This window comes from Alnus glutinosa, chromosome 9 (genome assembly GCF_958979055.1).
Source record: "Alnus glutinosa chromosome 9, dhAlnGlut1.1, whole genome shotgun sequence".
In the NCBI taxonomy this organism is placed as follows: Eukaryota; Viridiplantae; Streptophyta; class Magnoliopsida; order Fagales; family Betulaceae; genus Alnus; species Alnus glutinosa.
In genome coordinates this window covers 17,142,361-17,169,654 of record NC_084894.1, presented here as the reverse complement: position 1 = coordinate 17,169,654, position 27,294 = coordinate 17,142,361, and the positions used below count along the sequence as shown (strand labels likewise).

Here is a 27,294-nt window from a genome sequence, read left to right as displayed (position 1 = left end):
GAAATGCTACTCAACCTAATTTTTTTATGGAGAGGTCTGAGGGTGACGGGGCTCTCTCTCATCAATCTTACTACACTCTTATCTTTTAGGAGGTGTTTGATAAATCACCATATCAAATCAACTGTGAGCAATATAATTGATATCTCTTTTCTTTCTTTTTTTTCTTTTTTTTTTTTCAATAAATTTGATGTCTACATCCCATACTTTTTTTTTCGTTCATTTGGCATAGGACCATGCATGTGAGACACATCTCAACTGAAATTACCATCCTTTTTTCACATGGCTCATATTCTTAATTTCAAATATATGTATATAATTTTTTTTTTTTTTTTAGATACTTCCGTATTACAATGAATATAATTCCCTAAACAGTTTGCAAGTGCATTGTGAAAGAACAGCACTTTTTATTTCAATGAGTTTAATGCTAGTGGCAAAGAGACCAAAGTGAACAAAACAAAAGACGATATGCTTTTACGTACACCAATCATAAATCTAATCAAAGAATCGGCACTAACAAGAAATGCCATCTTAGCTACAAACTTTGCTTATCAATTTTAATGATATTTACAGCAAAAGAACCTGCTGCTAATTTCAATTTGGTTTGAGTCAAAGAATGATTGCTGGAGGTAACTTTGCAGAGCACAAACATCCTGAATTTCCAATATCTAAGTTTCATGTTCAACCCTCTAACCTCAACATCTTGGTGGGTTTTTAGGACGTATTGGGAGATAATCATGGTTTCAGTAATACTGCTTTGGAGGCATCAAGATGGTTTAGACGGCAGGTTCCAAGAAGATACTCAGGAAGCTCCTCTGATGTGTTGGCCTGTGCAGGACAAAATGACATTTAGGCATTAGAATGAAGAATATGATCATCAAGTTGACTGCTCTGAACCTAAGACCTAATCAGGGAGCTTGCAGTATATACAAATGAAAAGGCTGAACTACAATTTAGTTCCTCTATTTGAACAATTTCAACACTATAGTTCCATACTATATTCAATGTAGTCCTTCTGTTGCATCCATTGGTAAAGGCCACAGAGGCTTGACATGACCACCAAACAGACAATAAAAAGGCACCATATTGGCAGTGCAGAAGCAGGAAGAAAATAGATGAAGATTCATAAGAAAAACGAGAATAGAATAAAAACAAGTAAAAAAGAATATTGAGAGGAGGATGCAAGAAGAGTAACAAGATAGATATTAAAAAAGAAATAAAGCAAGACGAGGAGCATGAGAGGAAGTAGAACTGGATAAAGTAGTGGACAATCACGAAGAAAATAAAACAAAAATGGAAAAGTGAGCTTGTTGCCATTGTTCTTGTGCAAAGGTTTGATTTTGAAACTATAAGAATTTTTTTTGGGGGTATCGATCCAGTGGTTGAATTAAAGAATTTTAAAATCAGCCATTCATTCTGCAGTTACCACCACCCTCATCAACCAAGGGTATCAGATTGCTAAAAATGAATTTAATCTCAAAAAACTGTCTTTTGGGTGCCCATGTCCATCTCATAGCCATGGACACTTTACCCTATTGATGAACAAGATAATGACCTTCAATAGGACACCATTTCAGTCATCGTACAGAGTCCCACGTGACATTTAATGGAGCCGCATTAACAGATGTAACAGAAATATCACATTCAATGTAAAAAAGACTTGAAGGGACTGAATTATAGTTGAGCCTATGAGAAAAAAGTTGGTTTAGTTTTACCTGTACCAAAAATGCCATCTCAATAACCAGATTGTTAAGATACCCAAGAACAAGACTGACCACACCCCTTGCAACTGTTGATGACCCAATATCGATCCCAAGCTGAAATGATTGTCATTTCCAGAATTAGCATATGCTATAAGATGACAACCCACATCGCACAAGTTTAATGTTATTGTTCAAATGTTGAATGGATATCTCTGTCTTTGGCATGGTCCTCTCTACTCTGTTCTATCACCAGATCTCAGTTAATCACACCAAGGCACAGAGGAGTTAATATGAACTTTCAATTAATAGCAGGAACAATCTTGTTCACATATCTTATGCTTTTAAGAAAATTGACACTCAACAGATGTGGATTGGCAGTGAGAGCATTCCTATTAGCTTTATCAAAATAGCTATTTTGGTGAGCCAATTTGATGAAAACACTAAAAAACCACTCTTAGCAGCCTCACCACTTTAACCAAAAAGTTTTGGTGAGTGAAAATACTCACTAATTTTGATGAGTAATATTCACTCATCAACTCTCTCACCAATTTTGTTTCTCCTTTCTCTCTCACATGATCACAACACACTTTTTTCTTTTTTTTCTCTCTCATTTTCTTCTCTCATCTCCCATCTCTCTCACACGATGATGTCCTTATTTCATGGACATGAAAGTTTCTTTGTCGCTGACATAAACTTTGTGGTTCTTTCATTTATCTTTTCTTTCGTTCTTTCTTGAATTTGATTGAGAAGCAAATGAAAACTTTTGTGAATTTCTTAGCAATGATCTAATCTCAAGATGAAGATGTATGGTAGCTTGTTGTATAAAAAGATTAAATAGAGATAGAATAAAGAAATCTGAAAAAGAATTATTTAAATGGAATAATGATAGTGAATAGTTAAAATGATGAGGCTGTTGGGAGAATTTTAAAAAAGTCGCTCACCAAAATAGAGAAAAGTGGTTTTTAACTACTTTGGTGAGTAAAATTTGGTGAGGCTACTAGGAATGCTTTGAGGCACTTACAAAATCGCAAGCCAAACCCCTTTCTATGTCCATCTACAACAGACACAGATGCTCCCATCCAAAGAGTGCAAAAGTGATCAAAGTTTGGGCTACTTGCAGGAATACAAGGATAGTTCATAGCTATCTCTCTCTCTCTCTCTTACAGGAGGACAAAGCACAGAAATTACAGGAACAACAATTCTAAAAAACTTACCTCCAAATAGTTCTCCCCGTGGAAATAATTAATTTCAAGGGCTTGACCAATCAGGCATGCTTTCTTTCCTACACACTGCTTAACTATCCATGAACCCTGTGAAAAGCAATGTTAACTCCCAAAACCCATGCACTATACATTGATGATAAATGAGGTTCATATGGCATAGAGTGTAAACTAAATATGAGATTAGGGTAAAAGCTTTAGGCGCTGAATGGTTGTTTATTGATATTGATGCAGTATATATAGAGTTACAGGCTGCCATGTATATATGGCATATTATACAGTAGTAATTCTATTCTATAATTACAAGAGTTTAAATAAGGAATGAATATCATGTCCTCATAGGCAATATAGCCGTTGGCTAAGGTGGAGTTAATGAGAGATATGGAGGAGATAATTGGTTGTCTAATTTAGGAAATCTTCCTAACGGCTCTAGGGTTTGTTTGTGAGCTGTAGTAGCGGCTAGGGTTTTTGTAGAGGGTTCGGCGGCTAGGGTTGTATCCTTAACACCCCCCCGCAAACTGATGGGAGGAACGACCGGAAGTTTGGCACGCAAGCAGCAGAACCGATCAGCATTGAGGCCTTTGGTGAAGATGTCAGCTACTTGGTTAAGGGTGGAGATGTACCGAAGTTGGATGTCTCGGTTGGTTACTTTTTCCCGGATGAAATGGATGTCAACTTCAATATGTTTGGTGCGGGCGTGGGAAACCGGGTTGGAGGCTAAGGATAGTGCTCCGGAATTGTCACACCAAAGTGTTGGTGGAGACGGAAGTGAGACCTGCAGTTCTCGGAATAGCATACAGAGCCAGTAAAGGTCTGAGGTGGCAAGGGCCATTGCACGGTATTCGGCCTCTGTGCTGGATCGTGAGACGATGTGTTGCTTTTTAGCGGACCATGAGATGAGATTGGAGCCGAGGAAGATGCCAAAGCCAGTGGTGGAGCGGCGGTCGTCAGGGTTGCCAGCCCAGTCAGAGTCACAAAATCCGGTGAGTTGAAGGGAGCCTGGGGTGTAGTGAAGGCCGAAATCAATTGTGCCTTTGAGGTACCGAAGCACCCTTTTAGCAGCAGTCCAGTGAGTGGATGTGGGGCTGTGCATATGCTGGCACAGCTGGTTGACAGAGTAGGCGATGTCTGGACGAGTGAGAGTGGCATATTGGAGAGCTCCAACGATTTGGCGATATTCAGAAGGATTGGGAAGGGCGTCTCCATCAAACTTGGACATTTTGGAGCCGGATGTGCAGGGGGTGCGATAAGGCTTGGAGTCAAGCATGCTGGCACGGAGGAGAACGTCCTGGATGTATTTGGTTTGCCGTAGGTGTAACCCAGTGGAGTCGCGGGTAGTCTGGATTCCAAGGAAGTAGGAGAGTGAGCCGAGATCTTTGATAGCAAAGGTAGCTTTGAGTTTGGTGATGATGGACTGAATGGTGATCGGATTGTTACCTGTAACAATAATATCATCCACATACACTAAAAGGAAAATGTGAGAACTGTTAGAGTGATATAAAAATAGGGAGGGATCCACTTGTGAGCTAGAGAAGCCAAGATCGAGTAAAGTTTGAGAGAGACGGGTGAACCAGGCCCGAGGAGCCTGTTTAAGGCCATATAAAGCCTTGCGCAATTTGCACACATGATGGGGGAAGGCAGGGTCCACAAAACCTTGTGGTTGCTCCATGTACACATCTTCATCAAGTAATCCGTGGAGGAAGGCGTTGGAGACATCGAGCTGTTTGAGTGTCCAGTTGAATGTAATGGCTAAGACTAATAGTAGGCGAATGGTGGCGGGTTTAATGACGGGACTGAAGGTGTCATGGTAATCAATACCGCAAAGTTGGTCAAAGCCTTTGGCGACGAGGCGAGCTTTGTAGCGTTCGACAGTGCCATCCGGATTCTGTTTAATTTTAAACACCCATTTGTTGCGAACAACATTTTGGTGCAAAGGACGAGGACATAAGGACCAAGTGTCATTGTATAAGAGAGCTTGAAATTCAGTAGTCATAGCAGTAACCCATTCGGGTTTAGAGGCTGCCTGCTTATATGAAGATGGTGCGGGTGGAAGAATAACAGATGTGAGTGTAACGAAGGGGTGTCTGCTGAGGAAGGAGGTGAAGCCAGGGAATGATCTGGGTTTGGAGGAGCCAGTAAGGGAACGAGTGACGGGGCGGTTACTGGGAACGAGTAGGGGAGCAGGGTTAGGGGAGGGAATGGAGGCAGGGCTGGATTGAAGAGGGGAAAGAGAGTTGGAAGAGGCGGGTAGGGAAGGAGGGATAGGGGGAGCGATGGGGGATGATGGAGTGGAGGCAAGGGTTTGGGAAAGAGTGGAGGGGGAAATGGGAGGTTGTGAGGAAGGAGTTGAGGGCAGGTGAGTGGATAGCTGGGCAGGTTGAAAGAGGATCGGAGTCGCTGGAGGTGTAGTGATTGTGCAGGAACCGGATGGGAGAGCAGAACTCTTAGAGGGGAATTTTGACTCATCGAACACAACGTTGCGGGAGAGATATACTTTTTGGGATTGGGGTTCAAGGCAGCGGTAGCCGCGTTGGTTGGCTCCATAGCCAAGGAAGATGCAAGGTTTGCTTCGATAAGTGAGTTTGTGGGAGGCATACGGGCGAAGAAGTGGATAACATAGGCATCCAAAGCTTCGGAGAAGAGTGTAATCGGGTTCCTTCTTGAAAAGAGTAGAGAAGGGAGACTAGTTTTGAAGGACTGTGGTGGGTAGTCTGTTAATAAGGAAGACTGAAGTGAGGAAAGAGTCGACCCAGTACTTGGCAGGGAGACCGGACTGTGCAAGGAGAGTTAAACCAGTTTCGACGATGTGGCGGTGCTTTCTCTCGGCAACGCCATTCTGTTGGGATGTGTGGGGGCATGTGAGGCGATGAAAAATGCCATTGTTACTTAGAAATTGTTTGAAGGCAGTGGAGGTGTATTCTCCACCATTATCGGATTGAAAATACTTAATTTTGGTGTCAAATAAATTTTCAACAAGCAATTTGAATTTGATAAAACAAGTAAGAACATCACTTTTATTAAGTAAGGGGTACAACCAAGAAAAACGACTGAATTCATCAACAAAAATGACGTAAAACTTGCATCCACTTAAAGAAGGAACTGGGGAGGTCCAAACATCCGAGTGAATGACTTCTAAAGGCTGAGTAGACCCCCTGGTGGCTGCTGAATAAGGTAACTGCTTGGACTTGCCAAGTTGGCATGACTCGCACACTGAGGGAGGACTGACTGGACCAAGGAGAGGAAGGTGATGATGACGAAGGAGATACTGAAAAACTGAAGTAGAGGGATGGCCCAACCGTTGGTGCCAAACCATGTCATTGGTTTTGACACCAAGGAAGGCAGTGAACCCACTGCATTTATTGGAGGAGTGATGATTCAAAGGAATGGGGTAGAGCCCATTTTCATTGGGACCGTGGAGTAGAATTGTTCCTGTCAAGTTGTCCTTCACAGTAAAGTCAACATCAGTAAGAGCAAACCAACATTTATTATCTTTGCAAAATTTATTAATAGATAGTAAGTTGGCTGAAGCAGTAGGGCAGTGCAAGATATTTTTAAGGAGAAAATTGTGGGAAGTAGATGTAGGGGAATTAACTAAGGAAGAACCAATGTTTTGAATATGCAAACCTGCGCCATTTCCTACACCAACAGTATTGGATCCATCAAAGGGTTGAGCATTGGTGAGATTGGAGGATTCTGCAGTGACGTGCGTGTTGGCTCCAGAGTCGGCTAGCCAGTCTTGAGTGACAAATTCTTCATTGGCTTGTGCTGTCATGGCAGCGAGCTGCATCGGGGGATGGCGCCCTTGGTATGCATAATCCATGCGATGGTAGCAGTCCAACGCACGGTGGCTTGTTTTTCCGCATATCTGGCAGGGTGAGTATTGGCGTGGAGAGGAAGAGGATGTGGGAATAGGATTCTCAGTAGTAGGACGAGGTGAAGGAGAAGGGGGTTGATATCTGGGGGAAAAAGGAGGATTGTGTCGAGGAGAGAATGGAGGATGGGAGAAACGATTATGGGGTGAAGGGTGACGATATTGACCAGATGGTTTGGGAAATTGAGGTTTTCTGAGGCTCGGATTGTTGCTGTAGGATGGTTTGGAGCGGTGTGCATGGAGTGCAAAGGATCCAGTTTCAAGGGTTAAGGCTTGTTGTTGATTCTGGAGTAGTATTTCATGGCTTAGCAACTCGGATTGAAAATCATGGAATGTGGTTTCTCGATCACGTAGGGAGAAAGCAGTAACAAAAGGGTTAAAAGTAGGGTTGATACCGTTAATAATGTAGGAAATAAGGTCATCATCGTCGACGGGTTTACCGACAGCGGAAAGTTCATCAGCCCATGACTTGGCTTGATTGAGATATTTGGTGCATGACTTAGTCCCCTGCTGCAAGCTTTGCAACTGACGCTTGAGATGGGAGATGCGTGATTTAGATTGACCAGCAAACCGTGTGGACAGAGAGGTCCATGCAAGCCTCGATGTGTTCAAACCGTACATCGAGGGCACAAGAGAAGGTGCTAAAGAGCATATGATGAGACTCAGGAGCTGTTGGTCTCGTCTCAGCCATGTAACATAGGCTGGGTTCGGAATCTGAGCATCACCAGTGGTATTGGCAACGGTTCTGGGCGGACAGGGATCGGTTCCATCGAGTAGGCCTTGGAGATCATAACCACATAGGGTAGGTTGAAACTGAGCAACCCAGCCTAGGTAGTTAGGACCTTCCAGTTTGATGCTGCCGAGTTGAGTAATATTGGGCAAGAAATTGGTTTCAGCAGTGTTTGTGTTGGCCATGGGAAAGCGTTGGCTATTGGTAGGCTCTGATACCATGTAAACTAAATATGAGATTAGGATAAAAGCTTTAGGCGCTGAATGGTTGTTTATTGATATTGATGCAGTATATATAGAGTTACAGGCTGCCATGTATATATGGCATATTATACAGTAGTAATTCTATTCTATAATTACAAGAGTTTAAATAAGGAATGAATATCATGTCCTCATAGGCAATATAGCCGTTGGCTAAGGTGGAGTTAATGAGAGATATGGAGGAGATAATTGGTTGTCTAATTTAGGAAATCTTCCTAACGGCTCTAGGGTTTGTTTGTGAGCTGTAGTAGCGGCTAGGGTTTCTGTAGAGGGTTCGGCGGCTAGGGTTGTATCCTTAACATAGAGTAGCTAATGAGGTCACTTCACGCTAACAAACAGAAGAATACTGGGGCATATAAAAATAATAATTTTCACAGCAGGTCCGAGAGGCTATTCAGTTTTAGACAAGTAAATACTAAAAAATAAATTGAGAACATTGAACATGTACAACAACTTTATGCATGAGAGCAGAATGGTAGAATCTCAGTTCCCAAATTGCTATGGGCAACATACAGTACTGATAACCCAGATCCCAGGAGATATATCTGGGAACTAAGAGGATCTATGTGATTCAACAAATAAAGCAATAATTTAAACTTCAAAGATATAAAACTGTATGCACACAGAAGGAAAAGAACATAGTTTAACCTATAGCTCTTGGTTCCTAATTTATGTAGCAATCACGCAAACGTAAAAGCCTAGAAGTAAAAAGAGAAGATATTACAATTTAGCAGGAATATTTTTCCAGAAAAATGGGGGTAGGTTGGGGGAGAGATTGATCAAAAATAAAAATTAATTTCATATCATACACTATTATGAGTAAAAACACCAGTGAGAAATGCACGCTGCCTAAGTGGTCTTAAACATAAAACTTGCTTTTCTGAATTCTTCAACAAAACAAAATGGGGAAAAAGATTAATCCTCTTATACACTGATTCTGTAGTTTCTAATCCCATGGGACTATACTAACCTTAGATATATATGGTACGAGCTTAAACCTCGAATTTCTATATGCATCATCCCCCTTGATGAAACTCTCTAGCAAGGGTGCATCTGCCACAGGAGTATTCATTATATAATATAGAGCTAGGCTATATTTTGTTGAGCCTGGGACCTGGTCACAGTAAATAATTTGATTATTGTTGATCCACAAGAACAGAAAAAAGAATAATATAAGCACAAACAAAAGACTGAATCGACCTGTATGTTTACAATGAAGAAGAACTCTGGCCCACCCTGTGCTGCATATTTCTGCACAACAAAGCCTTTATAAAATATTATTATCACAAAGATAATCGTGCAAATGCATTTAATTTAACATGTGATAGATGGGCATCAAATCTAAACTAAGAAGAAATAGTATGAACCTGAACAATGCTCCCAGGACGGCCTCCAAGATCATCTTCTCGCTTGTCAGATTTTAGCCAATCTGCAGCAACCATTTGCATGAGGGTGCTGTTTGCCTTAACCTAGAAAGTAAACAACGAAACATTAGAAAAATTAAATAAGAATCACCAACGGAGTCATTAATTCTATCCTGAATTGAAGCTTTGGAGATGTTCAAGGGCAACAAAATCAAAACTATTTTAGTGGAGTACAAAGGATTAAGAACTCTAGCAGTGTAGCAACTAAAATTCATGGTCTAGCTGTCACTATTAATGATTCTGAGAACTATTAACTTAACATATCTTTGATGGGACAAGCAGAGAAGAAATCATACGAATGGTTGGTACTTAAAACATGCTACACAAAAAGCAAATGGAAGAAATTCTAACAATCCATAAACATAAATTAGTTTTCATCACCAAAGACATGCAAATTAGCATTCCAGAATGATGCAATTCCTGCATGATTGCAAGCCAATTCGCCGCCTCTTTAATCGGTAAGCATGATGAACATCTTAGCAAACATATAATCAAAAGTTTCCTAGAGATTTAGTTTAGGTTCATCGTTACTAAATTTTGTTATGGTTACCTTCTTATGGTCTTCCAGATAATTCTCTCCACGAATTAGGAAAGTGCTAGGATCTGCTGCTGTCCAACTGCAAGCTAATGGACAAGTTGGATCTTTGGGAAGAGTTGTTCCATCGCAGCATGTTATACAGTCTTCTCTTACCATCTCTTGCAAGTCCATATAGCCCTTCTTCTGAACTGCAGTAAGTCATCTCCAGCCATCATCAAATCATACAAGGAAAAAAACACAGAACTACTTGAGGGAAGAAGAAATAATATGCAAACAACTCATATGTTTTTTTGATAAGTAAGAAGAGAATTTTATTAGAAAAAACGCAAAGCGCAATCAAGTATACAGGGGGTAACAAGAGAGACAATTAAGAAGAAGAAGAAGAAAGCAATACAAGGAAATCGTTATAACTAATCTCTAGAGGTGCTAAATACGCAGCCGTCCAGGAGTACAAAGAATGAAGAAAAAAGGAAATGAGCTCCTCTATGGTTCTTTCTTTGTCCTCAAACTGTCTATCGTTGCGTTCCGTCCACAAGCACCACATAAGACAACAAGGAGCCATCTTCCACACGACCGCACTACGGGACCATCCCCCCGACCACCAACATGCAAATAAGTCTATCACCCGAGAAGGCATCACCCAATACAGACCGAACCGGCTAAGGATGACGTCATTGATCATGCAATCTCTTCACATTGAATCACCTGCAAGATCATGCAATCTCTTCACAAAACCAGTAGCAGTTGATAATTTCGGTTGACATATATCCTGTGATCCAAATTTCATAGGAGCAAAGTGAGAAAGCCAAAACACCAATGCATACAAATTTTAACATCATGTCTTAAAGCAGAAATTTAGTTAAAAATGAATACCAAATATCATATTGTACCTGAGAGTACATATCCGAACCAAAATCGGGATTCAGGCTATTTTCAGATTGATCATAATATGATGGTTCTGGAACATCAAAAAATTCATCAGCAGCATCAGTCAAGCTAACAAGGCTTCCATGTTCTGAAGGTGTTTTCTCCATTTCCTTAGTGATATTTTCCTTGGTCCTCCCATCCCCTGTCAATATTCGAAAATCAACTGTGCTAGCACCTTCTGTCTGATTCAACCTAATGTTTCTTATCAACTCTCCAGATGAGAAATCAGGAGAAGTATAATTTCCTAGTTTTGCTCTAAACATCTCTCGTAATGCTGCATATAAAAGGAAAAGTATCAAGAATATCATATTATATGAAATAATCATAGATATAAAACACACATAAGAAGTTCCATCTAGCTGAAAGCTACCAGCAACTCTCCCAAGCATATGGATGGTTATAGATCGAGCCGAAGAAGGTTGTAGATAAGATTTCCAAAATTTCCAATCAATAGCAAGCATGTGCTTGACAACTGACTGTTTCCCTCGGTTCACAGGCAATATAACATATCCTCCACCTGTAAGAGGATGCAAACTGTCATCCCCCCAATTCTTTCCATTGGTAACTTTTGAACAATGCAATCACAGCAGTGAAGATTAGGACCTCATAATGACTACCAGATCCAAAAGTGCAAATTTTTATTTTTTATTTTTTTATTTTTTTCTGAACCCGCTATAGTTACTCATGAGTTGCATAATTGGGCCAAGGGTGAAGACATGAGTAAAGCAATGGTAAAGGTACAATCTAAAACTCATAATACATGCCGCAAAATTATACGAGTTTTTTTTTTAATAAGTAATTCAATCTTATTAGAAGGAGAAAAGGGGTGAAAAAGTACACCAAAATTATAGGAATTGTACGATGATGATGATGATGATAACTAAATCACAATAATATCCTGTGGTCTAGGAATTTTGTTATGACTAATTTTTAAGCATACATTACTTTTAAGGCAGGCGCGGATGTAGCCTTTCTGAGGTGGACACTTCTTGTGAAACATGGAATGGTAGAGAATAACTGTTACAGGAAAAACCAAAGGAAGATTATTCTTCTGATTCAACTAGATCAGTTGATATCATCGTATTTACATATGTCCTCCAAAACATCACTACCATATGTTCCGTCATCCTCCCTTCTCCAATAACGTCGTAATAATAGATCTCTTCGTTTCATTCCCCTGCATCGTATGATATGTCAATAACAGAAACTACCACCAAAAAGAAAAGATACCAGACTCTTAAACTTTCCATGAAACATTTTTTGATAAATTAAACTTTCCATGAAACATATCTCATTAACATCAAAGATCATGATCTAACCATGGTAACCAATCGCTATATAACTGCTTCTGGATAATATCAGTATGACCATCAAGGTGCTCAACCAAACTGCCCTTGTAGAAGCAGAAGTCCCATCTGCAAGTAAATTTGCAAAGTTAAAGTTTAGTAAAGAACAAGCCTGACATATGATATGTTGAATAAAAGAATATCTGCAGAACTAAATAATATTAATTAACTGCATAATAGTGGAAAACCATCCCAAATGATGTCTGCAAAGGCACCTGACAGCCAAAGTTTAGACATATTTACCTTCAATTAAGTATGCTGGTTTGCCAAAATAAATGAACCACACAAAGTTAATGCATTAAGAATTATCAGGGACAAAACAATGTTCCAGATTTTGGGATTTAATGGACCCAATTTAAGTCGAGTAATTCTAAATACTATACTCTTATCCCACTGGGTTGATGTGGTAGCGTCCACCAGCCCTTGGATTTTTATATTTTTATTTATTTTTAACAAGAGCTGATCCAATGATTGATGAGCATTGCCACACCAGTCTAGTGGAATGAGGGTGGTATGAGAATGTAGTACGTAGCATTACTCAATTAAGTCCAAGGATTGACATTATAATGTCTAATTTATATAATCTGCCAATATAGTGTGAGCTGATGAGCTCTCTCTGATGGTCTTTGCTAGTAGGCATTGTAACACCCAAGAAGTAATTAAAGCACTGAATTAAGTAAGTATGGTAGTGGAATTAATAACCAAGCAAAACACTTAAAAAGTTTTAAGGAAAGTCTGATTTTTAGACTGGCGTCCGAACGAGAAGTCTTCCGTTTGAACTATCAGTTGTGATGAATAGTAGAAAGTCTTCCAAAATCCAAACGCTTGCAAGAAGCGTCTGTTCCGCTTTATCCTACTCCGTTTTGACCGATCGTTTCAAGGTAAAGTCATAAATCCTAGTTTTTCCTCAATCTGAGCTACATTGCTAAATGTAATGCTTAATCCTTGTATTTCTTTAGGGATCATTGTCTATTTGGAGGTTTTAAGCTATGTTGAAGTTTCTTGAGCCAAACTTCGATTGTTCAAGGTATGAACTAAAACCGAGATTTTCTCTAAGTATTGAGATTTGAGTTTTTGGTGTCTAAAACTAGAATTTCTCTTTGGGTTGCTGTTATTAGTTAATATTATGTCAAATGGAACCCTAGAATTTTATGGGTTGCCATGGGTGCGGGCACTTGTGATACTTATGCACCTATGGGGGTGTTTAGAGTGAGAAAGTGTATTGGGTTAGGTCCTAATGTGTAATGGTAATGTGAAATGCAGTGGTACATTGCAAGGCTTGCATGAGGGAATCCTTCACAAGCTTGGGTTAAGCAGATTATTGCAAGTATATTGCTTATTGTGGACGATACAATGTTCTAATGCTTTAAAAATTCTAAATGTTTTCAAAGAACAGACTATGGTTCTTTAAGTCGAGCCGATGATATGTTGTGAAAATATGTGTTTATATGATACTTTTGATGATTTCTATGAGTTTATGATATGTTTGCAAATAGCGTTAAAAGGAATATGATGTTGAACAATGTATGAACACGAAAATATGAACACAGATTTTATGGCACAAAGCATGATGCATAAACATGAAATGAAACATACTACGAACACTATCATAGTAAGATTGATAGTTCCGCAATTGTGATAAAGGTTACTCTCACGATTGTACGAGCAAATTCCTCATGAGTATGTTACACATGAAAATGAAACGATATGAAAACCCATTGGGCAAAGGTTTCCTAGGAATGTTACGAAAACCATTTGGGCAAAGGTTTCCCAGGTATGTTACGAAAACCAATTAAGCAAAGGTTTCCCAGGTATGTTGCACAATGAACGAACAACTCTGGGCAAAGGTTCCCAGCATATGAGCATGAATTTCATGATAATGATGTATAACATGTTTTAATATGGATTTTCACTAGATGTATCATTATGTATATGCAATTGAATAGGACAGTGCATATTGTTAAGAGTCCCACATTGCCAAGATATGCTTAGGTTGTGGGCTTTATAAGCTTTGAGCAAACACGAATTGTAAACAGATATGAGGCTGCAATATAAGAAGACACGGGATGTTTACTTACTTAGATCTTGAGGGACCAAGAGACATAAGCGCCTGAAAAATGGCTTCTGAAGTTCCATCCACCACACCCACAGCCATTATAGTAGGATGATCATCCCACTGCTGCAGAAAGAAAAATGTTAACAACGAAATGTATTTTGTATCTAATAAGCGCTGAATGGAAAATCCACCAACCTTCACATGGTAATCCCTATCTTTAGCTTCTTTAAATAGCCGCAGACCTGCATAAATACCTATGAATTAAACATGCAACTTCAGCTGACTACAACAGCATATTGTAAATTCTATTCTTACCATTTTGACAACCAAATATCGTCCAAGATGAAGGAGCAATAACATCAGAAGTTACAGGATCCATTTGTGTGGAAGAACAAAGAGTCCAGTCAATAGAATTAGAATGATTTATCCTGCTAGAACCACTGAATCTGTGTGCATGAAAAACTTTCTAGGTACCAAAAACAATTAATTAAGGGAAATATATATATATATATTTTTTTTTTGATAAGCGAAATATCATCAAAAAAATGCAAAGTACAGTCAAGTACACAAAGAGTATACAAGAGGAGTGTCTAAGACGGAGAAGAAAAGAACAAGAAAATCATAAAAGCTAATCACTAAGGGAGCTAGGGACGCAGCAGATCAACAGTCCAAGTGAACAAAAAATAAAAATAAAAATTTATGAGCTCCTCAAACGTCCTTTTTTTGTCCTCGAAGTTTCTATCATTTCGTTCTCTCAACAAGCACCACAAAAGGCAAGAAGGAACCGTCTTCCACAAAACAGCACTTCGAGAGTGACCACCCGTCCACCAACAAGCGAATAAATCTACCACCCGAAGAGGCATAACCCAGGACAAACTGAAGTGGCTAAAGATGGCATTTCATAAGACACGAGCAACCTCACAATGGAGAAGAAGGTGGTCCATAGTCTCCCCATTTATTTTGCACATACAACACCTATCAATCACAATGACATGCCTTTTTCTAAGATTATCCAAGGTAAGAATCTTCCCTAGCGCCACCAACCAAGCACAAAAAGTCACTTTCAAGGGAACCTGATGCAAACCTGAACCGACACGGTTTGAGACCTAACAAACAATGTTGTAATGTTTGCCCCAAGAAAGCTAAAATTCAAATTTTTGATAGAAAAACCCAACCCAACGTTTATAATTGAATCACAAACCGAATGTATAAAATTTGAACGCCACAAGGAAGAATCCTTGATAAGTTCACAAGTTCTTTGAAGAACCAATATAGGAAACAAACCTCACATTTTCTTTTATTTCCATTCAAAGATACTTTATTACAATGAGTTCAGGCTATTTATAACATTTTTAGCCCTACATGCCCACTATAAGAAAAAGGAAACTAACGTATTTCGAAAATAAGAAAATAGATAAAAAAAAAAAAAAAAAAAAAAAAAAAAAAAAGGAACTAAAAACATAAGAGCCTAGAATTTAGCACTAATAATAGGTAAGTCAATCAGCCAATTAATTGGTATGAAATAGGCAAGTCAATCAGCCAATTAATCGATATGGAATTAGCATGTCAATCAGTCAAATAATAGTATGGAATTGGAAAGTCAATCAGCCAATTAATTGGTCTGAAACAGAAAGTAATCAGCCACTTTCTCCTTCTAATTCCACGCCCACTCAAGCCATAATCAGTCATTAATCCACGCCATTGCTATGGAAATTATGTCCATCAATAGCTTGGATTAAATTTATTACGTCTTCATCTTCCTTTGGGCCAAGTTTGGAATGCTCCGTTTTATAATCACCCCAAATCTCTTGAATCAGCCCATTAAGTGTTTATTTGATCTTCTTGGATCTTGCTCTAGTAATAGGCCCAACTAAAACATGTAATGGATCCTTTAATGGTGCTTGTTGATTCTCATCAGAACCTTAGTCCGCCAAATACTTCTCTAAGGGAAAGGATCTTCCTCTTTGCATGCAAGGACCTTAAAGAAAGAACTAACCACAAACTTCCCTTTGTTAGAAAGAGTCCACCAAAGCTTGTCGTCCCCTTCACTTCTCACTCTAATGGAATACAACAAGGTGAAGAAGGAAGCCAAGACGTCTACCTCCCAGTCGTGGGCCGTTTGAATAAAGCTGACGTCCCCCTGAAGGGAGCCACTCTCTGAAACCATGTGAGCTGCAACAAGTGCATCCTTATTACGAGCAATGTCATATAAAACCGAGAAAGCTTTCTTGAGGGTCATCTCTCCACACCACACATCATGCCAAAATCTAATCCTGGACCCATGACCAAAAATAAAGCTGGTATGACTACAAAACAAACTCCACCCCTTACTTATATACTTCCAAAGCCCCAGGAGGATCTAAGGAGCACCACCCGTCCACGCACCACCGTACTTAGCATCCACAATAACTTTCCACCAAGCTTCTCTCTCATGCACATAACACTACAACCACTTCCCTAATAGAGCCATGTTGAAGATCCTCAAGTTCCAAATGCCCAAGCCTCCTTCAGAAATAGGGGAGCAAACCTTGGACCAACTAACCAAGTGATATTTGCACTCTTCACCTAAACCTCCCTATAAGAAATCTTGATGGAACTTCTCAATACGATTTGCCACAGTAGCAGGAATAGGGAAGAGAGACAAGAAGTACGAAGGAAGATTGGAAAGAATGCTCTTTATAAGGGCAACCCTACCACCCTTGGACAGATACATCCGCTTCCAACTAGCCAACAGCCTCTCAATCTTTCCAACAACACCATCCCAAATAGACTTGGCCTTAAAAGAGGGCCCCAACGGATAACCAAGGTACTTTAAAGGTAACGAGGAAACCCCATAGCCCAAGATGCCAGCCAAACCATCCACATTATCCACACAACCTATAGGAACCAAAACAGACTTAGCCAAGTTAATTTTCAAACCTGAGACAGCTTCAAAGCACAAGAACAACACACGAAGATAGCGAAGATGGTTAAGATTAGCCCACAAAAAACCAAAATATTGTCTGCAAACAACAGATGAGAAATGTTAACCACCTCAGAGCATCTAGACCCACTGAGAAGCCTAAAAGAAGACCTCTATGGACAGTAGCAGTGAACAACTTACTTAAGAGCCTCCATAACAATGACAAATAGAAGAGGAGACAGAGGATCACCTTGTCTTAGCTTGCGAGAGCTATTAAAGAAACCAGACAGAGGGCCATTCACCAAAACAAATAAGCGCACCGATGAAATGCAATGCGCTTTCCAAGAACACAATTTCTCCCCAAAACCACATCTTCTCAACATATATAATAAGAAATCCCAGTTAACATGATCATAAGCATTCTCAATATCCAACTTGCAGAGTAACCCTGGTTTATCGGAATTGAGATGACTATCCAAACACTCATTTGCTATAAGAACTGAATCAAGGATTTGCCTACCTTTTACAACAGCATTCTAAGGTTTAAATACAATCTTCACCACAACCCTTCTCAATCTATTCGCGAGAACTTTAGCAATGATCTTGTAAACTCCACTTACAAGACTAGTAGGCCGAAAATCTTTAAGATCCAAAGCCCCAGACTTCTTCGGAATTAGAGCAATAAAAGTGGCATTAAGGCTTTTGACAAACTTGCTATGAGCATGAAAGTCTTGGAAAACCCCCATGATATCAACCTTGATCACATCCCAACAGTCTTCGAAGAATGCAATAGAGAACTCATCAGGACCTGGAGCCTTATCTCTGTTCATGCCTTAAACCACCTCTAAAACCTCCCTCGCCTCAAAAGGAAGCTCTAACGAAGAGGCCTCCACCGCATCTAGAGAGTCGAAAGCAAGGGCATCCAACCTCGGCCGTCAACTATACGGTTCAACAAATAAGGTCTCGTAGAATTGAGCAGCATAATCCCTAATAACCGGCTGATCAGAAGAAACAAAGCCGTTGACAGAGAGACTCGATGGCATTGAACGTCCTATTCGAGTTGGCTACCTGATGAAAAAAATTTAGTGCATTTATCACCCTCTTTAAGCCAAAGAACCTGAAGAATAGTATTTTCCAGATATCTAATAACCAAACATTTCCTCACCTTCTCTTCTGGAGCTAAACCATGTTTTTTTATCTAATCTGTCAAGATCACTCAACTCTTCCATCCAAGCTTGTTTAAGAACCTCCACTTTACCAAACTCTTGCTCGTTCCACCTCTTAAGATCAGCCTTTGAGGCATTAAGCTTTTGAGCAAAGATGAAGCTAGGAGAAATAAATATAAAGATATCAGACAAAGGACATAAAGATAAATCCAGCAAAATGGTGCAATTGTTGACGTCTTTAACACCAAGCCATAACTTATAGGCACTAACTTTTCCAAGAAGTTTCAAAGTTTATCTCCATTATGATTAGGCATGCAAAATTACAAGATTAGATGGACAAGACAACACAAAAGTAATAAATTATGCTTTATACCTAAAGGACTGCCATTTGCTCTTGAAACAACCCACAAGATCATCTCTCATGCCAGGACCCCCCTCCAAATGTGCATTAGCATGAGTCTCTTAAGGGTATCAGTTCTACAGTAGATTTGAAAAACTGAGCAGCTCATAACCTTTAAAGCTACTTCCTGAAAGGAATGAATCCATCTTGCTGCTTCTTCAGGACTTCTTGCTCCCAACTATGATATTTAGAATCTTGGAAATTACAGATAAAAACCACAGTTTTAACAAAAAAGTTACGACATTTTTTATGATAAATAATTACCAGACCTTTAGTTGATCATTGTGATTTGAAGTATTATAAAGTGTGAATATGAAGAATACCTGCAAGCCACATGCTAATCAGAGAATATAAGCTAAAAGATAAATCACCACCAAAGCAAAAACACTGCATAACATTCGTACTTTTCTATGAATGCTCTCCCTCCCATTGTCCATGACCCGAATGCAGGAATCTATAATAGCACTTATAACAGGATCCTGAGAAAAATAAATAAATGAAATCAAGACTTTTTTCTTTTAGTTCTTCTGCTAGATAACATTATAAAGTAGGTCAAACAAAAAGAAAGGAGAGATATAAGATGACATTCCCATTTCAAAATGTAGACTGTAGCTCAAACGGTTGGAGACCACGCCTCATGAAGCGGAGGTCACTAGTTCGAAACTCCCATTCCCCCTCCCCTTGGGGCCAAAAATGTAGAGAAACCAAAATAACAACCCCTTTTCAGTTTGCGTCCATAGTTGATTGGTACATATTTATGGACTAAATAAGCAAATACACTTTTGATCATATTTCCCAACAGCAAGATACGCACCAAATAACAACACATAGGGGGGGACCTCGAATAAGATGTTTAAAAAACCGATAATATGCATGGATTTGTAAAAGTAGAACTCAAACAGCTAAATATTAATAAAAGCTTCTTTAAAATCATTAAGCCCTTTGTTTTATAAGGATGTTAATGGAAAGTTAAAAGTTTTAAAAAAAATAAAAAATAAAAAATAAAAATAAAAAGAAAAGAAAAAAGAAGAAGAGGCAAATCCAGTGACATAAGTAGCTTCTATAGAGCTTGGTTTGGGTAACAGTGATCATTTGTTGAAGGCAAGGTTTCTTCCTCCACTTTTATATTTTATTTTTTATTTAATGAGAAACTTTTTAGGTTCTTTCCCAATAGAAAATAAACAATACTCTCTCCATGCTACAATAGTGAAAACTTTCAAATGGCATGCATTTTAATGATTGTAGTCCTGAAATACCCTTAGATGGGCCAAGAAAGCTGGGTTTTTTTTTTTTTTTTTTAGTTAGCTTAGATTTGAAAAATGTGGGCTTGAATTTGAGGGTAATATGGGAACTTAAATGGATAAATGCTTATTTTAGGAAGCCCAAAAAGAAAAAACACATCATCTAGTAAGAAGGAGGGAGTAATAAAAACAGCTCCAAATTCCAAACACTCGTCTATCATATCATCAAACAACAGGGAATAATATTCAATTGTGCAGGTGCAGATTTAAAGGGAAAAAAACCCAAGAAAAACAAAGGTGAAACCAGTGTTTTAATCGCAAACAAGCTGAATTAAGTCCACTGATTCCACATAATGCAACAATGAAGTTTTCGGCATAAAAAATATATTCAAATCACATTCATGCTAAGATAATTGTCACTAAAATTTCAACTGGAAGTAGGAAGTAGCTTACTGCAAATCAAGTGAATTAGAAACAAGAAGTGGATGTATCAATATATTTCCATGTAACCATTTAAGGTCAGACGTAATAGAGTTGAAATCCGTGGAAAGCTAGAATGAGGCTGAAGAGCAAAATCAACATCTCAAATACAGATAGAGCCATGAACAATATTCGATCAAAATACCCAACCATAAAAAACTCTTATTCATTTCATATCCTACCATTCAATCAATGTTATTCATCATCAACCAACCGGTAATCATAACAATCACACGCCTAAACCCCACCAAATAAAACACATAATACAGCAATTGTACACGTTCAGCAACATTAACATCAAACCCAGAAGCAAAAGAACTGGAAACGAAAGGAGAAGAAAAAAGAAGGAGAAAAGCATGTGCATGGACCTTGTTGTTCGAAATAGGAGCTGATTTGAAGCTTTTGAGATGGTGAAATTCGAGAAAGAAGTATCGCTTGCGGGAGTACAGAAGCCCAATCCTATTGGAGCGTATGAGATAAAGCCACCCCTCCATTCTTCCCTCACTTTGGGACGTACCCATCTCAGAGAATCCCAATTCTAAAGAAACCCGCTTCTTCAATTTCCAGATTTTTCTTTAAATTCCTTTTTGTTCTTAGAAGTCCAAATCCATGCAAAACGATTTCCAATGAAATTAAATTCAAGAAATGGAGAAGGGCATGAGACGGTGACTCTCTGAATCCAGCTATGGGATTCAGAGAATCATTGGGTTCCATTTTCATATTTCTTGTTAAATTCCGTAACAGTTTAGGGAACTGTTACAGTTTCATAGGGAATGGCACCTCTTTGGAATTGCAGGTAAAACTCTCTCTCCCTCTCTGTCATTCCCTTCCTGTTTCTCTCTGGTGAAGCAACTGAATTGGTGTATAGATGAGACAAAGATTGCCAGTCCACAATACAAGGTCAAATGACTTTATTGTCCTTGTTGTGAAAAAAAAAAAAAAAAAAAAGGGTTAGGAGCTTATTTATTTCTTTTCTTTTCTTTTCCAGATATGGGAATCTGAATGTAAAGAAAATAAAGTTGATGGTTAGCTTCCAATTTGATAAGCATCTAGCATAAATACAAACTCTTATTAAAGAAAGAAAAATATGGAATCTGTGGTGTTGAAGATGGCCTATAAACAGCAATAGTCGGCATAGAGCCATAGACTATATTCAATGTAGAAGGATTATGATGTTAATTAGTCCATTTAATTTTAAAAAAACTTTATTTACCCCTCAAATTGTTATACCTTTTATAATGTTTAATACTAAATTATCAAAATTGTAATGTCGGTGATTAATGTTTTAACTCCTTTCCATTCCACCTCTGCTGGTAGGATTTTTAGTTAACTCATTAACAAGTAAGATGTGACTTACTTATAAGTAAATAAAGTAAAATGTGGCTTATATTTTATAAAAATATAAATTTACCCTTAATTTAAAAATTAAAAATTTAAAAAAATTCAAAAAAGTATAAAAAAAAAATATAAAGAAAAGGGCGGCCAGATCCACAGCCATGTCGTGGTCCTCTAGCGACTAGACCCATTGACCCACAGTGTGGCCATGGGTCAGTGCAGGGCATTTGTTTTTTCTTTGGCTGTTTTTTTTTTAATAAACAAGATAGTTTTGTTATTTTTGTTCATTCCATTAGCGGTAAACAAAAATTCCTAATGGAAGGGAGGATTGAAATGGGCTGAAACATTAAACACCCATACTACAATTTTTGATAATTTGATGTCAACATTGCAAATGTAAAGACCCCAGAAAGAAAAGTGAAATTTTCCTTCAATATTATTATTATTTTTGATGTTTTTATAAACATCTAATGATGATGTGCTTCTTAAATAAGAAAAATTCCTAGCTTAAATTATCGAAGTCTTATCCTAATTACTCTTCTTCTTCTTTTCTTTTATTTTTTTTTATCCAATTGAATAAGAAAAATGTTACAAATGATGATAATTTACACTCCTGACTCAGAAGGAAGAGAAAATGGACGATCATAAAACCGAAATAGTGGTGGGCTCCTTAACAATAGTCTCAAAATGAAAATATACTGCATGCTAGGAATACAAGCAAATAACTTGAATTGATCTTGGAAAAAATTTAAAAAATAAAACCTAAAAAATTAAGGTAGTATGTTTAGGCTTAAAATATTTTTCGGAAAATATTCTTTTTATTTTTAAGTGTTTGGCGTGATGTAAAATATTAATCAACCTGAAAATGTTTTCAGTTGACATAAAAAAATAACCTTCATTAGGCTTAAAATAGTTTATGCTTCTTTTTTGTGTAAACCATTTTATGTCGTTCTCCCACCTTTCCGAGCATGCAATTCTTATGGGGCTTACCTTCCTGAATAGGTCTCGAGCTACCTAATACCTGCTTGGGGTAGGTAGGCCCACAAGGCCCTTCGCCAATTATCAACCCAAATTGGAAACAATATGAACAGACAATTTTATTAGATCTTAATCTCATTTTCAAATGCCTCCTATTCTTCCATTTATTTATTTATTTATTTTTCATATACTGTTTCTTTTATTTCTCTTCCTCGCACCTTTGTCGTGCAACCTGGCCACTACCGAATTTCAAATGCCCCAACGCTAGCTACTATTATGATGCGTTTGGTTCAAATATTATTCAATATTCGAACCGGGTTTTTATTCAAAAATCCGAAAACCCAAACCAAACTAAATAAAACCTGGTTGTCATCTTGAATATAGTTTAAATGTAGTTTGAATTTCGAGGTGTTGAAATTGACGCGTGAATTTCGAGCTGGCAGAAATCAAAAGCAAATAAATAAAACTAAAAAAAAAATATTTTTTTGTCAAGAAAAATGGGGTGGCCGCGCGCCACCTTGCGACCCCCGGGAGTGGCTTTTGACTTTTGAGTCACCTCGTGTAGATTTCAGGGTGGCCTGAAAGCCACCCCTAAGCCTTACAGGTGGCCGCACACCACCCCCTAAGCCCTAGGGGTGGCTTTCGAGGCACCCCAAATGGATCCAAGGGTGGCCTGAAAGCCACCCCTAAGCTGGAGCTGGGGGTAGCTGCACGGCTACCCCCAGTGGCTAGGGTTGGCCGCACGCCACCCCTTGAGCACTAGGGGTGGCTTTTGGGCCACCCTTGGGGCCGAGGGTGGCCGCGCGGCTAACCTTAGTAGCCTGAAGGCCACCCCTAATGGATTTCGAGGTGGCCTAAAAGCCACCCCTAGGGGGTGGGGGGGTGGCGCTCGGCCACCCCCAGGGGCCGGGGTGGCCTACGAGCCACCCTAGAGGTGGCGCTGGCCACCTCTGGGGGTAGCTCGCAAGCCACCCCCCTCCCCAAGGGGTGGCTGCCACAAAACACTATATTTTTTTTTTTTATTATTTTTTTAAAAAATAAAACTAAAATTTTAGTTTTTAATTTTTTTTGTTATTTTTATTATTATTAGTTTTATTATTTTTTACCATATTAATTATTATACACAACTTTTCATACAATTCAATCACTTTCTACCATTATAAAACATTTGTTTCAAATCTCAAAAATTCAACACCCAAACACATATTCAAAAAGAATCTAAATTATATTCAACATTCAAACACTTTCATTGCCTTAAAATTCGTAATCAGATTCAAAATATTATTCATATTTGAAATATTCCATATCCAAACGGACCATTAAACTCCTAAAGAGTCCAGTACTCCTATATATGATCCCAACAATCACATCACTTTTGTCAATGTTTTAAACAATATTTCTAAGATTGTCGGCACAAATCCATAAATTTATGTCGCCCAGGTTGAATAACTTGTACATTTAATGGAAAGCATCAATCATATCAATGTTTTTTACAATTTTTTTTTTCTTTTTATATAAGTACATCAGAAACTATTACAATGAAAATTTAAAAAGAACAAAAACAGAAGGGTTTGGACAACCCAAATTTAAAACTATGAATGAAAGTACGTGGGATGATGCTTCCGAAGATGCGGACCCATTGGCTCGAGGCACTGATGCCACAAGTCAGGGTCACCAATAAATATGATATCACAAGTGTATTGAGTCACAAAGACCAAAACACAAAAATATGGGTAAATGGGGGGAGAGGGATACAACAAATAAGCTCAATAAAACAAATAAATAAACACACAAACAACAAGAACAGCAGAAGTCCGGTAGAAGGAGAAGGAGTGGGAGCCATCAGTGTCGTATATGATATTCTTTTCCTCTTTAATTTGATCCAAATCCTAACATCTCAAATTAAAAAACAAAAAAAACAAAAAAATCGAATATTTTCAAATCTCTAATGGTATATTTGAATTTTAGTATTGCTAGCTCAATCTAAATTTCTGCAGTGTAATTTTATTTTGGTAACTTTTGTGAAACTAATAAGAAGGAAAAATACTAAACAAATTGATATGAGACTACTCATGGGACCTTTTCTCTGTTGAGTGCAAACATACTTTTACCTTGGGCCAATAATTTTCTAAAATTATGTAATAAACTTTTCAAGTTTTGATTAGCGCATACGGGAGAGCATTATGGTAAAGTAAGAATTTACATAAAACATCCATGACATCTCTTTTGACCGGTGCGGTTGTTGTCTAAATTTTCAAATGATATCTAAGGAGATACCTTCATCTGAAACAGTACAGAATTGGTTAACAATAAATTTAGAGAAACGGTTCTTTTACTTCTTTTTTCATATATATATATATATAAAAAGAGTAGTACAGATCAAATAATTAATTTAAAAAAGAGTTGTAAAAAAATATATGTATATCACATCTCATAAATTTATTCATAGTGACACTTTTATTGCTATAGCGGATTCCTTCTATGGGATTAAAGCGACCCTTTATTGCAGTGGCGTAGGCCGAACCCTAGGAATGAGGAATATGACATAAGACTGAAGGGTCAGGGGTGAATTATATATGTTTGTGAGAGACAGATACTAAGAGCACTAACAACAGCTTCTCTTAAACTATTCTTTAATTTGAAGAACTAAACCACTTTTTGCTTTTATATTTAAATGCATTTCACAATAGTTTTCCTTATTCTTTTCTTATACCATTTAAATATTTGTTAAATTAAATGATATGAGAAAGAGAGAGGAAGGATAAATCATTTAAATATTGTTTCAAATTAATGCTAGAAGAATGAAAGAGGAAAAAAAAATTATATTAAAATAATGTTAAGGAAACAACTTTTGGTTCCCTTGGTGTTTTCTTAGTTTAGAGAACAACAATAGAATCAGATTCAAGAAATTTTTAGGAGTTTTTCCTACATCTAGGGAAGGGAATGAAATTTAGGAAAGTTACTACTAGTCCTCTTAAGTACTTGTATCTTCCGTTGAATTTTGTTAAAGTATTGATTAAATGATTAAATTCATCACTTCCTATCAGCTTTAGATTTTGGGATATATAAGTGGTAATTTAACATGATATTAGAACAGAGATCCTGAGTTCGAATCCTATCTCTTTCATTTACCTCAAATTTCAACTAAATATTACATGTGTAATTTCAACTAAATATTACATGTGTTGAACCTCACTTATTCAAAGAGAGTTTGAGACCACACGTGAAGAATGGTGTTAAAGCATTGATTAAATTATTAAATTTATCTCTTCCTATAAGCCTAGCTTTTGGAAAAAAAAATTTCGTTATTATTTTTCTCTATCCTGATGAGTCACTTTTTTAAAATTCTTCCAGCAGCCTCACCATTTTAACTATTCGCTATCACCATTCCATATATATATTCTTTCTCTATATATATTTCTTTATTCTTTCTCTATTTAATTTTTTTATACAACAAGCAACCATACACCTTCATCTTGAGATTAGATTATTGCTGAGAAATTCACAGAAGTTTTCATTTACTTTTCAACCAAATTCAATAAAGAAATAAAGAAAGAAAGAAATTCATTAAATAATATTATTCCATTTAAATTATATATATATATATATATATTCAGATTTCTTTATTTTTTTTCTATTTAATTTTTTTAATACAACAAACTACCATACACCTTCATCTGAGATTAGATCATTAATAAGAAATTCATAAAAGTTTTCATTTGCTTCTTAACCAAATTCAAGAAAGAGAGAAAGAAAAGATAAATGAAAGAACCACAAAGTTTATGTCAGGGACAAAGAAACCTTCATGTCCATAAAATAAGGACATCATCGTGTGAGAAAGATGGGAGAAGAAAATGAGAGAAAAACGGAAAAAAAGTGTGCAGATCATGTGAGAAAGAAATGAGAAACAAAATTGGTGAATGAATATTACACATCAAAATTGGTGAGTATTTTCACTCACAAAAACTTTTTGGTTAAAGTGGTGAGGTTGTTGGGAGTAATTTTTTAGTGTTTTTATTAAATTGACTCACTAAAATAGCTAAAAAGCTATTTTGATGAGGCTACTAGGAATGCTCTAAGGAACGTGAACTTATCATGTACGTGGGTAAATTATGTTTTTAAACCATGGATTAGAATTTCAAACTCTATCCGAATCACAATGGGTAAAATGTAAGTGACACATTTTTATTTTTTTTTAAGGGAAGAATAAAAAATGATATATGTAATATACTCTATGTTGAAAAATAACTTAAGAATTGGAATCACACATGGTTTACATATATATAATCATAGGTAATGATAACTTATCATTGTTCATCGTTGTTGTGTGCATTAAAAAACCCAATGATTTGGTCAATTAAAAGTCAGTTTTGAATAATTTTCGCTCCAATTAATCTCCTTCCTTTTTTAACTTATAGAATTATGCTACTATATTACAATACAATCTATATGGGCAATGCAATTCTAATAAACAAGTTTTTAAGGAAATTTTTGTATAAAATGATGTGGAGACTTATTATTATTACGTGTGTAGATACCAAATGGACCAATGGTAAACGTGCAAATGAGAATTAAATTCACGTGCTATATATATATATATATATATATATATATATATATAGAGAGAGAGAGAGAGAGAGAGAGAGAGAGAGAGAGAGAGAGAGAGAGAGAGAGAGTTGCCCTCAGTTAAGGGATTCTAATGATCATTGGTCAGTCAAAT

General features: G+C 37.5%; 1 protein-coding gene across 1 annotated transcript; it reads right to left on the bottom strand.

Annotated features, from left to right (window-relative positions):
* Nucleotides 1-445: 445 nt before the first annotated feature.
* On the bottom strand, nucleotides 446-21,122 carry LOC133877217 (protein ENHANCED DISEASE RESISTANCE 2). Its single transcript, XM_062315470.1, has 21 exons — nucleotides 20,630-21,122; nucleotides 18,945-19,019; nucleotides 18,810-18,863; nucleotides 18,653-18,718; nucleotides 18,514-18,575; nucleotides 14,388-14,518; nucleotides 14,268-14,314; nucleotides 14,095-14,192; nucleotides 11,990-12,085; nucleotides 11,783-11,847; nucleotides 11,616-11,687; nucleotides 11,041-11,187; nucleotides 10,634-10,944; nucleotides 10,449-10,512; nucleotides 9,756-9,931; nucleotides 9,149-9,250; nucleotides 8,982-9,032; nucleotides 8,752-8,895; nucleotides 2,915-3,010; nucleotides 1,713-1,814; nucleotides 446-825 (listed from the first exon to the last, which is right to left on the bottom strand). The coding sequence occupies exons 1-21, from the start codon at nucleotides 20,780-20,782 to the stop codon at nucleotides 733-735; spliced, it is 2,205 nt and encodes a 734-aa protein (XP_062171454.1). The 5' UTR covers nucleotides 20,783-21,122; the 3' UTR covers nucleotides 446-732.
* Between the last annotated feature and the right edge of the window lie 6,172 nt (nucleotides 21,123-27,294).

Excerpts from the sequence above, each read along its gene's own strand:
- LOC133877217 (XM_062315470.1), bottom strand. The coding sequence starts at position 20,782 with ATGGGTACGTCCCAAAGTGAGGGAAGAATGGAGGGGTGGCTTTATCTC. Across the intron at positions 11,848-11,989 it reads TATAGCGATTGGTTACCATG|GGGAATGAAACGAAGAGATC; the intron begins GTTAGATCATGA and ends CATACGATGCAG. Across the intron at positions 3,011-8,751 it reads TCGTACCATATATATCTAAG|GGTTCATGGATAGTTAAGCA; the intron begins GTTAGTATAGTC and ends TGCTTTTCACAG.